Below are 12741 nucleotides of genomic sequence, written 5' to 3' on the forward strand. Positions count from 1 at the left end.
TGTGCCCCTGTCAGGCAGAGGAGAAGGCGTTGGGGACAAAAGGAAGGAAGGTTGCAGGGTTATGGAGTCGATTCTGTCACCTTGGGTTCCTGTGTGGAGACCCTCGGGTGGGTTAGGGGTGGTAGTGTGAGAGGGCTTCCTTGTTTGTTGCTTGGATGTCTGTAGGGCTTTACATGCCAGGCATGGCTGAAGAGGTGCCCTTCTTGCTAGCCGCCATGTTAACAAGATGGCACATGGGGCTTGTTCGCTTTATCTCCACCCAGAAGCTGTTCAACCGCGCCCTGCCCTGTCAACCTAGTGAGCAGTGAGCAGGACAGCTATACAAGACAATCAGTGCCAAAGCCAATAGGACTAGCTATAATGTGCAAATGCATATACACACAGGCATTCCCAAATGTTGTTTACATGCCCTGCATGCACACATGCGGTTTATTGCAATAAAGTGAACTCTCTTGGCTTAAGCGGAGCTGGGAAAAAGTAGCAGAAAGCTTTACTCCAACAATAGAAAGCATATAAGAGATAAAGAACAGAATGTGACAGGCAGTGTAATGAATGAATGCACCTTCCAGATGTGAGAGGGCCTCATGCAGCCAATGGAAGCAGCTCCGGGGAGGAGGGATAATGCACAGGTAGCCAGCAGCCGCAGTGAGATGAACTCTTCTAAGTGGAGACAAGCCTGCTCCTCGATTATTGATAACTACGGGCCTGATTACGAGGTGAGGAGTTATCAATCGCCCCTGATAACAATACCACAGGATACGTTATTTATCAGATGCGGTAAATAACACCGATTACGAGTTTATGTGAAATAACATCGGGTTTGGGGTTTAAGTCGGAGTTATAAATGGGAAATTTACACAATAACATGCTCTGTAACTTTATTAGTTATACTTGAGTGACGTCAAGTAGGACCTGATGCCACCCTGGAATGACTAGCCAGTGTGGCTCCCAAGTTGCTGTAGTTCTGGAAGACCTAATGCCAGCCACTGTGTATGGCACCAGGCGGGCACGCGTACAAGTCAATGCGTGTGCCCATGGGAGTGGAGAGTGTACACTGATGATAGAGCTCAGAGCATGTAATGCTGGGAAAACACAGACTGTCTAGGACTGTGAGAGCTCAGGGTGTGTAGCACTGGGAGAGCTCAGAGTGTGTTGCACTGGGAGAGCTCAGAGTGTGTAACACTGGGAGTGCACAGAGTAAATCATTTACTGAGACAGCACCTTGTGTGTAGCACTGGGAGAGCTCAGAGTGTGTAGCATTAGGAGATCTCAGAGTGTGTAGCATTAGGAGAGCTCAGAGTGTGTAGCACTGGGAGAGCTCAGAGTGTGCAGTACTGGGAGAGCTCAGAGTGTGCCGTACTGGGAGAGCTCAGAGTGTGTAGCACTGGGAGAGCTCAGAGTGTGTAATACTGGGAGATCTCAGGGTGTGTAACACTGTGAGAGCTCAGAGTGTGTGAACCTGGGAGAGCTCAGGGTGTGCAGTACTGGGAGAGCTCAGAGTTTGTAGCATTAGGCGAGCTCAGGGTGTGTAGCATTAGGAGAGCTCAGGGTGTGCAGTACTGGGAGAGGTCAGAGTGTGTAGTACTGGGAGAGCTCAGAGTTTGTAGCATTAGGCGAGCTCAGGGTGTGTAGCATTAGGAGAGCTCAGGGTGTGCAGTACTGGGAGAGGTCAGAGTGTGTAGTACTGGGAGAGCTCAGAGTTTGTAGCATTAGGCGAGCTCAGGGTGTGTAGCATTAGGAGAGGTCAGGGTGTGCAGTACTGGGAGAGCTCAGAGTGTGTAGCACTGGGAGAGCTCAGAGTGTGTAGCATTAGGAGAGCTCAGGGTGTGTAACCCTGGGAGAACTCAGGGTGTGCAGTACTGGGAGAGCTCAGAGTGTGTAGCATTAGGAGAGCTCAGGGTGTGTAGCACTGGGAGAGCTCAGACTGTATAACACTGGCAGTACGCAGAGTGAATACTTTACTGGGACAGCTCCTAGTGTGCAGCACTGGGAGAGCTCAAAGTTTGTAGCACCGGGTGAGCTTAGAGTGTATAGCACTGGGAGAGCTCAAGGTGTGTAGCATTAGGAGAGCTCAGGGTGTGTAGCGCTGGGAAAACACAAGGTGTGCAGTACTGGGAGAGCTCAGGGTGTGTAATTTACTAGGATAGGTCAGAGTGTGCAGTACTGGGAGAGCTCATAGTGTGTAACATTAGGAGAGCTCAGGGTGTGTAGCATTAGGAGAGCTCAGGGTGTGCAGTACTGGGAGAGGTCAGAGTGTGTAGTACTGGGAGAGCTCAAAGTGTGTACTACTGGGAGAACTCAGGGTGTGCAGTACTGGGAGAGCTCAGACTGTGTAGCATTAGGAGAGCTCAGGGTGTGTAGCACTGGGTGAGCTTACAGAGTGCAGTACTGGGAGAGCTCAGACTGTGTAACACTGGGAGTACGCAGAGTGAATACTTTACTGGGACAGCTCCTTGTGTGCAGCACTGGGAGATCTCAGAGTGTGTAATTTACTGGGAGAGCTCATAGTGTGTAGCATTAGGAGAGCTTAGAGTGTATAGCACTGGGAGAGCTCAGGGTGTGTAGCATTAGGAGAGCTTAGAGTGTATAGCACTGGGAGAGCTCATAGTGTGTAGCATTAGGAGAGCTTAGAGTGTATAGCACTGGGAGAGCTCAGGGTGTGTAGCATTAGGAGAGCTCAGTGTGTGTAGCGCTGGGAGAACACAAGGTGTGCAGTACTGGGAGCTCAGACTGTGTAACACTGGGAGGTTGCAGAGTGAATAATTTACTGAGACAGCTCCTTGTGTGTCATACTGGGAGAGCTCAGGGTGTGCAGTACTGGGAGAGCTCAGAGTGTGTAGTACTGGGAGAGCTCAGAGTGTGTAGCACTGGGAGAGCTCAGAGTGTGTAATACTGGGAGAGCTCAGATTGTGTGAACCTGGGAGAACTCAGGGTGTGCAGTACTGGGAGAGCTCAGAGTGTGTAATTTACTGGGAGAGCTCAGGGTGTGTAGCATTAGGAGAGCTTAGAGTGTATAGCACTGGGAGAGCTCAGGGTGTGTAGCATTAGGAGAGGTTAGAGTGTATAGCACTGGGAGAGCTCATAGTGTGTAGCATTAGGAGAGCTTAGAGTGTATAGCACTGGGAGAGCTCAGGGTGTGTAGCATTAGGAGAGCTCAGTGTGTGTAGCGCTGGGAGAACACAAGGTGTGCAGTACTGGGAGCTCAGACTGTGTAACACTGGGAGGTTGCAGAGTGAATAATTTACTGAGACAGCTCCTTGTGTGTCATACTGGGAGAGCTCAGGGTGTGCAGTACTGGGAGAGCTCAGAGTGTGCCGTACTGGGAGAGCTCAGAGTGTGTAGCACTGGGAGAGCTCAGAGTGTGTAATACTGGGAGAGCTCAGATTGTGTGAACCTGGGAGAACTCAAGGTGTGCAGTACTGGGAGAGCTCAGAGTGTGTAATTTACTGGGAGAGCTCAGGGTGTGTAATTTACTGGGAGAGCTCAGGGTGTGTAGCACTAGAAGTGCTCATAGTGTGTAGCACTGGGAGAGCTCAGAGTGTGTAATTTACTGGGAGAGGTCAGAGTGTGCAGCGCCAGGAGAGCTCAGTGTGAACAGTTTAGTGGGAGAGCTCAGCTTACTGTAAGTACATTCCCAAGAGGGTGTAGCATGGGGAGGGGAGGGAGTACGGGCCCCACAGCTGATCTGACTTGGAATTCTCTCTCTGGCTCTCCCCCACTCTCCTTTGGTAGACTTCAAGGAATGTCTGGCTCCATGTCTCTTTTCAATGCCTTGCACAACACATGTTGTCCAGGACCCACAGACCCTTCATGTTATGTACACAACATGAGTCATCTGAAGTAGAAGTAACAATGGTATTAGTAATACTAGTAGTAATTGTAGTGGTATCAGTAGCAGTACTGGTGGTGTTAGTAGTAGCATGGGCTGTAGTACAGGATATCTAAACATAGAGACACTGAGCACAGATCGAATGAGCATGTAATAAAGGAGTAACTCAGCTGCTGAGCCCATTTAAAAATACTCGATTAAAATAAATCCTGCCTCCTTATCCTCCTTGACCTTTCCTCCGCTTTTGACACGGTTAATCATGACAACCTCTTATCCATTCTGCAAAACAGGATGGGTTTTTCTGATCAGGTGCTACAGTGGTTCTCGCCCTTCCTCCACCACAGATCGCAAAGAGTCAAGGCAAATCACTCTCTCTCCCAGCCCTCTCCAGTTCTCATGGGGGTGCCCCAAGGATCTGCCTTATCTCCTATCCTCTTCAACCTTTTCCTGGAACCATTAGCTAACTCACTAAACTCCACAGGTATTCGTTTCCACATGTATGCCGACGACACGCAACTCTATTTGAAAATCTCATCCCCGGAAAACATCATCTCACTCAACACTACCCTAACGTATACTCAAAACTGGTTAACTGAGAACCATCTCCTGCTCAACACCTCAAAAACAGAATTCCTGCTCATCTCCCCTCCGAACCACATCCCCAATCTTGTCCTCTGGCTGAGTCACCTCACTGCTTTCAACTGCACTCCTCTCATCGTAGACTCAGCCAAATCTCTAGGAGTCACCATGGACAAGCACCTGAATATGAAAAATCATATCAGCAATACATGTAAGGGAGCAAACCACTTGATGAGGACACTCAGAAATATCAAACCTTTCCTTCCACTTAAGGATTTCAAGCAGGTCGGCCAAGCGCTTGTCCTACCAAGGCAAGATTACGGCAGCGCTACCCTCTGTGGCCTTCCCAATTACACCCTGGCACCGCTAAGGGCTTCACTGAATGCTGCTGCTAGACTGGTTACAGGCACCAAACGCAATGAGCACATATCGCCAGTCCTAAAATCTCTAAATTGGCTCCCATACGAAGCACAAATTCAGTTAAAGATTGCCATTATGACGCACAAAACCATCCACTTCAATACTCCCAGGTACCTAGCACAAACACTTAAACTATCCTGCGGTGTAAGGGCCTCAAGAAGCGCCACTACTTTCCTCTTGAAACCACTTAACCTTAGCAAAAAGAGAACTTGTCACAGAGCCTTCTCTGGCACTGCCCCAAAGATATGGAACTCTCTACCACTGAAAGTACGCAGAATCTCCTTAACAACGGTGTTCAAACTGGAAGTCAAAAGATTCCTGGTGAATAAATTCCTGGGTAAGTGGGCTAGGCTCTCCTGCCCAATGACATTGTTCCTACTTCCATGGTACCATCATTTACTACTACACTTCTATACGACATACTATGCCCCTCCTTCGCTACCCTTGTACAATTGTTTAATATAACTTCCATGTGGCATTTGTCGTGTAATCTATGATCATTCGTGTTTTTATCCCTACCTGTTGTTTTTGCATTATTGTCCTGCCTTTCCTTCCTAATGTAAAGCGCTCTGATATCCTTTGGCATCTTGTTCGCGCTATATAAAACGTTATAAATAAAATAAATAAACAAAACAAATACATTGAATATCTTTGGAAAGACCAGACCTAGATAGCATGTTCCGTACCAATGGCCCGGCAACCTAAAATAAGCTGATTATATGATGCCAGTGAGTATGAGACCCATGGGACTGTAGTACAGGGGAGAGCTCAGGCTGATGCCAGTGAGTATGAGACCCATGGGACTGAAGTACAGGGAAGAGCTCAGGCTAAGGTCAGTGAGTCAGCGGCCCATGGGACTGTAGTACAAAGGAGAGCTCAGGCTGATGGCAGTGAGTGTGCAACCCGTGGGACTGCAGTACAGGGGAGAGCTCAGGCTGAGGTCAGTGAGTGTGCAAACAATGGGACTGTAGTGCAAAGGAGAGCTCAGGCTGATGGCAGTGAATGTGCGACCCATGGGACTGCAGTACAGGGGAGAGCTCAAGCTGAGGTCAGTGAGTGTGCAAACAATGGGACTGTAGTGCAAAGGAGAGCTCAGGCTGATGGCAGTGAATGTGCGACCCATGGGACTGCAGTACAGGGGAGAGCTCAGGCTGAGGTCAGTGAGTGTGGGACCCATGGGACTGTAGTACAGGGGAGGGCTCAGACCTGTGAGTATGGGACCATGGATCTGTAGTGCAGGGGAGAACTCAGGCTGAGGTCAGTGAGTGTGAGACTCGTCGGACAATAGTACAGGGGAGAGCTCAGGCCGCTGGCAGTGAGTGTGCTACCCGTGGGCCTGTAGTGCAGGGGAGCACTGAGTCTTAGGTCAGTGAGTGCGGTACCCATGGGCTGTGGTACACGTTAGAGCTCAGGCTGATGACAGTGAGTGTGGAACCCATGGGACTATAGTTTTGGGAGATGTTAGTGACAGCGGGGCATTTGAGGCTATACTACGAGGAGAGCTCAGGCTGATGTCAGTGAGTGTGGGGTATATGAGACTTATTGTAAAAGGAGAGTTCAAGAAATGTCAGTGGCCATGGAAAATGTGGGACTGGAGTATAGGGAGAGCTCAGTTTGATGGAAGTGAGTGTGGAACCCGTGGGATTGTTGTATTGGTAGAACTCAGGCTAATGACAGAGAATGTGGGGCACATTCGACTATCGTATGAGAAGAGCTATCAGTGACCCTGGGACACATGGGACTGTAGTACAGGGGACAGCTCAGGCTGATGCCAGTGAGTATGAGACCCATGGGACTGTAGTACAAGGGAGAGCTCAGGCTGATGCCAGTGAGTATGAGACCCATGGGACTGTAGTACAGGGAAGAGCTCAGGCTAGTGGCAGTGAGTATGGGACCCATGGGTGTGTAGTACAGGGGAGAGCTCAGGCTGATGGCAGTGAGTATGAGACCCATGGGTGTGTAGTACAGGGGAGAGCTCAGGCTAGTGGCAGTGAGTATGGGACCCATGGGTGTGTAGTACAGGGGAGAGCTCAGGCTAGTGGCAGTGAGTATGAGACCCATGGGTGTGCAGTACAGGGGAGAGCTCAGGCTGATGGCAGTGAGTATGAGACCCATGGGTGTGTAGTACAGGGGAGAGCTCAGGCTAGTGGCAGTGAGTATGGGACCCATGGGTGTGTAGTACAGGGGAGAGCTCAGGCTGATGGCAGTGAGTATGAGACCCATGGGTGTGTAGTACAGGGGAGAGCTCAGGCTAGTGGCAGTGAGTATGGGACCCATGGGTGTGTAGTACAGGGGAGAGCTCAGGCTAGTGGCAGTGAGTATGAGACCCATGGGTGTGTAGTACAGGGGAGAGCTCAGGCTGATGGCAGTGAGTATGAGACCCATGGGTGTGTAGTACAGGGGAGAGCTCAGGCTAGTGGCAGTGAGTATGGGACCCATGGGTGTGTAGTACAGGGGAGAGCTCAGGCTAGTGGCAGTGAGTATGGGACCCATGGGTGTGTAGTACAGGGGAGAGCTCAGGCTGATGGCAGTGAGTATGAGACCCATGGGTGTGTAGTACAGGGGAGAGCTCAGGCTAGTGGCAGTGAGTATGGGACCCATGGGTGTGTAGTACAGGGGAGAGCTCAGGCTAGTGGCAGTGAGTATGAGACCCATGGGTGTGTAGTACAGGGGAGAGCTCAGGCTGATGGCAGTGAGTATGAGACCCATGGGTGTGTAGTACAGGGGAGAGCTCAGGCTAGTGGCAGTGAGTATGGGACCCATGGGTGTGTAGTACAGTGGAGAGCTCAGGCTGATGGCAGTGTGTATGGCACGTGGCACTGCAGTACAGGGGAGAGCTCAGGCTAGTGGCAGTGAGTATGGGACCCATGGGTGTGTAGTACAGGGGAGAGCTCAGGCTGATGGCAGTGTGTATGGCACGTGGCACTGCAGTACAGGGGAGAGCTCAGGCTGATGGCAGTGAGTATGGGACCCATGGGTGTGTAGTACAGGGGAGAGCTCAGGCTGATGGCAGTGAGTATGAGACCCATGGGTGTGTAGTACAGGGGAGAGCTCAGGCTGATGGCAGTGAGTATGGGACCCATGGGTGTGTAGTACAGGGGAGAGCTCAGGCTGATGGCAGTGTGTATGGCACGTGGCACTGCAGTACAGGGGAGAGCTCAGGCTGATGGCAGTGAGTATGAGACCCATGGGTGTGTAGTACAGGGGAGAGCTCAGGCTGATGGCAGTGAGTATGAGACCCATGGGTGTGTAGTACAGGGGAGAGCTCAGGCTAGTGGCAGTGAGTATGGGACCCATGGGTGTGTAGTACAGTGGAGAGCTCAGGCTGATGGCAGTGTGTATGGCACGTGGCACTGCAGTACAGGGGAGAGCTCAGGCTGATGGCAGTGAGTATGAGACCCATGGGTGTGTAGTACAGGGGAGAGCTCAGGCTGATGGCAGTGAGTATGAGACCCATGGGTGTGTAGTACAGGGGAGAGCTCAGGCTAGTGGCAGTGAGTATGGGACCCATGGGTGTGTAGTACAGTGGAGAGCTCAGGCTGATGGCAGTGTGTATGGCACGTGGCACTGCAGTACAGGGGAGAGCTCAGGCTGATGGCAGTGAGTATGAGACCCATGGGTGTGTAGTACAGGGGGGAGCTCAGGCTGATGGCAGAGTGTGTATGGCACGTGGCGCTGCAGTACAGGGGAGAGCTCAGGCTGATGGCAGTGAGTATGAGACCCATGGGTGTGTAGTACAGGGGAGAGCTCAGGCTGATGGCAGTGTGTATGGCACGTGGCACTGCAGTACAGGGAGACCCATCAGCTAGTATGGATGCAATGAGGCTGTAGTAATATAACATGTCAGCTTGGAGTCAGTGAGTGTGTCCTGATGTACTCCTGGAGAGATCAGCTTGGAGTCAGTGAGTATGTGGCCCCTGCGGCTTTCAGACAGGCTCCTCTTCCTCTCACCATCCCGCTCACCTGTAGGGAGTGCAGTAACTTTCCCAACTTATCCCGTGCCACCTCATACCGCTCGGCCCTCACGTCCCGGATGACGGCTTTGCGCGTGTCCAGCAGCAGCCGGTTGGCCATCCAGATGTTCTCAGAGTCGAAGTGGAGGGCGGGGTCGTTGCGTGTGGTATTCTGGAAGTCCATGGCTGCGTTGGCATTCACCACATCTATGATGGCACTGCGGAACCTCTTCGGAGACACCTTACCACCAAAGTAGGCGTAAAAGATGTCATCAGCAATTAAGGTCTTACCCTGCAAGACAAAAGGTTGGTGGTTGTCATATGAGGACCCTCTTTGAGGGGGGGGGGGCTAATGTGTGCGGGAGCTAATTGATTGCTAGCTGCAGTAGTTCGGGGAGATTAACGGATCGACAGATAGGATACTGCGACACAACGTGGTGGATGACCGGTCAGAAGTATTACATGTGGATTATAGCCTATAGCACTTGTAACACAGCGGATGGAATATCCTATGTTTTCACGGATTAACCCGTCTGCCAAACGCAAAGCAGGACCTACGGGATTTGCCCAGAATCACAGGATAATAACCAAAGCCCAGGTATGAACCTTTGTTCCTACAATCAGAGTAACCTGTCCACCAAACTCTAAATCAAGACCTAAGAAATGCGCCCAGAATAACCTGATGTTAAGCCAAGACCTGCATGCGAACCTGGGACTAACCATTTGTTACCCCAGTTCAAAGCCAGTCTCACATCTGCTGTCCCAACCCATAAGACTACATCACACACATGGAACACAATAAAATGGAACACTTGGAGATGCACGCGCTGTATTTGTGTTTTTGAAATGGGAATAGAATGGACTCTGTAAAAGTTTAATTTGATCGATGTGCCATCTAGCGGCAGCTAGCTGTCTTTGCAGTCAGTGATGCAAGTGAAGAGGTATGGGCAAATAGATTTAAAAAAACATAACGGAAAACTGTAAACTATGGATAGAATGGATCACATGAAAGGGCCTTCTGTGGGCCGAAACCGGAAGTAGGCGCAGTCCTGTAGCTGCTGTGGTCTTTGGAGCTGTTCATCCATACCCCTAAATTGACCACTAACACGTTTTACTTTCCGCACATGGACACAGTTAACAACCCAAGGCAATCCCAAGAGTGCGCATGTGCGAGCGATGCCAGTATTCGGTGGTGCTCGAACACTCGTCGGAGTGGGGGTGCTGCCGCCAATGTTACGTCACTGAGGCAGGCACGGCTCAAGGATTCTTGCTCCGGGACACGTCAACAGGGATGGGTGGGCCACAAGGATCAGGGCATGTTTGCAGACATCTGATATTTTAGCTCCTGACAGTTGTCGGCCTTACAGTACCCGCCACTCAACGAGGTACACACTTTGCTTTCCCTGCTGCACTTCCTGCTACCTTGAGGAAGGAGGGACTTGTAATGTTGCTACTTTGCATGTGGAGCCAGGACCCCTCAAGGATAAGCAGGAGACAGGTTATGGCTGGGTAAACTGCCTTTATTAACCTTACAGATCACTTCACCAAGAGAGCGCTGGGCTGTGAGCTCCGTTCGCTTCTCTTGCGCCTCGCTATCTCTCACGCATGCGCAGTAGCGTCCAAGATGGCCGCTACGCGCATTCCTACTCTGACGTAGTGCGCGTCAACTAGATCGCGACACTACATATCTCCCCCTTTTATACCATGCAACACAAAGTACCTAACCAGGGGGTCAGTCCATTTCATAGTCTCTGAACTTGGCTGGTCTCACCACTGCTCGCCCAACCCGGGTGTGTCTTACCGGGGTGGTGTGTCCTTCTTGACCTCTTTCTGCAACCGGGCCCCCTCTTCTACCTTCCGGAGTGCCCTGTCTCTCTCTCACTCCATCCTCATCGTCTTCCTGGGCTCTTTCCTCTGGGGCCCCTCCTTCCGGTATGTCTCTCTCTCCACCTTGTCCTTCGCTCCTGTTCTCTCCGCTTTCTCTCTTAGGAGCTCCTGCTTCCCTTGTCGCCCCTTCTGGTGGTGTCGCCTCTTCTACGTCCTCCCGGGCCCATTGTAATATTTTGTTGCACTTGGCCATGCGGTCATGGGACCACACGTTGCCATCACTGAGCAACGCTGCTCGGTCGTACACTTCTTCCACTCTTAGGGGTGGGGAGTACTTGCTTTCTCCCTTTCGTTTTAGAGTTGCCAGCTTCACTCTGACCCACTCCCCTTTTTCCAACACTGTCTCCTTCACCTTTCTGTTGCGGTTGTAGTGTTCCGTGTAAATGCGTTGTGCCTTCTCCAGGTTGTGTTGCACCACCGCTGGAGACCACTTGCTGGTGATTGTCTTCTCTTGCCAAGCAACATTGTCTCTGGTGAAGGGTTGCCTTCCTCGCAGGATTTGGAAGGGGCTGTACCCCGTACCGGTGGGAGTGATGCGGTATGCCCAGATGGTGCTCTGTACTTCCTTTTCCCAGTCTTTGCCCCTCGTGATGGTGGCCTGTATGGAACCCATGAGCACCCTATTGAACCTTTCCACCTGTCCGTTACTGGCCGGATGATATATCGACGTTTGTCTGAGTAGAATGCCGTTCCTTTCAGCGAATTTGGACCATTTGTCCGAGGTGAATTGGGGACCATTGTCACTGATTAGGGTTCTGGGGATACCTTCCCTGAGGAATACCTCCTTGAGGAAGCACAAATAGCGTCTGTGTCCATGACCTCTTTGATGTGTACCTCCGGCCACTTTGAGTACTTGTCCACTAATACACATAGGTATTTGGGTATCCCCTGGTCGTCCAGTATAGGTCCTAAGATGTCCACTGCCACCTCTTCCCAAGGGTTGCTGGGGTTCGTGAATTTCCCTAGTGCCGGCCTCATTGGCTTTAGTATTTTGTCCGCCCCTTGGCACTGCACGCAGTCTCTCACGTGCCTTTCTACTTGCATATCCATTCCCGGCCACCAATACGTTTGTTTGGTCCTGGCCTTCGTCTTCACGTTTCCCAGGTGTCCTTCATGTAATATGGATAGCAGGTCCGGTATTATGTTTCCCGGTGGTACCACTCTGTTTCCTCTGTATACGAACACTCCATCGTTCCCCACCGACAGCTCCTCTCGAACCTCGTAGAACTGCCGGACCTTGGGCCTCTGTCGTCTCCTTTCCGGCCACCCTTTTATGATGTACTCCTTGATGTCGCCCAGATCTCCATCTGCTGCGTACGCGTCTTTCCACTCCTGTCTACTGATGGTCTTTTCCGGATCATCCGTCAAGGCCACCATCTCATCTTCTTCCTCAGTGCCGCTGGTGGCGCTTTCCATTGCTGACGCCCTGCTGAGGTAGTCCGCTATCTTGTTTCTCGCGCCCGGTACGTACTCAACGTCGTACCTGTACTCCAAGAGTTTCAGCGTCATTTTACCAATCCGGGGTGTGGCGCTAGCATGGCCGCAGGATGTCAACACCTTCACGAGGGGTTTGTGGTCCGTCTTCACCTGGAAACGTGTGCCCCACAGGAACTGGCGGTACTTCCCCATGGCCCAGACCACGGCTAGCATCTCTTTTTCAATTACGCTGAACTTCTGTTCAGGAGACGTCAATGTTCTAGACGCGAAGCTGATCGTCTCCGTCCCACCTTCTGGTCTTTCTTGCATGAGCACCGCTCCTAGCCCCTTTTCGCTTGCGTCCCTCATCAATATGGATCTCCCCTGGGGGTCGTACCCATGCAGCGGGATCGCCTGGCTGATTTCACGTTTCACCGTGTCAAACTCTTCTTGCGCCTCTTCCGTCCATGCAAACGCCGTCTTGTCCCTTGTGAGTTGTCTCATGTTGTGTGTTTTCATGGCGAAGTGGTGGACAAACTTGCTGTAGTATTCCGCCATCCCTAGGAATGACCTTACTTCTTCCTTGGAAGTGGGCGGGGGTGCGTCACAGATGGCCTTCACGTTCCCTTTCTTCGGTGTTATCCCGTGTTCTCCTAT

At 51.4% G+C, this 12741-nt stretch overlaps 1 protein-coding gene across 3 annotated transcripts in view; it reads right to left on the reverse strand.

Annotated features, from left to right (window-relative positions):
- Positions 1-12741, reverse strand: part of LOC146808697 (von Willebrand factor A domain-containing protein 7-like) — a 459434-nt gene that overhangs the window by 80984 nt on the left and 365709 nt on the right. For all 3 annotated transcript variants that reach the window (XM_085615510.1, XM_085615509.1, XM_085615508.1), the window contains one exon: positions 8792-9073. In XM_085615510.1, coding sequence (XP_085471636.1) covers positions 8792-9073 — 282 coding nt within the window. The remainder of the gene's footprint in view (positions 1-8791; positions 9074-12741) is intronic.

This window comes from Triturus cristatus, chromosome 7, assembly GCF_964204655.1.
Source record: "Triturus cristatus chromosome 7, aTriCri1.1, whole genome shotgun sequence".
Classification (NCBI taxonomy): Eukaryota; Metazoa; Chordata; class Amphibia; order Caudata; family Salamandridae; genus Triturus; species Triturus cristatus.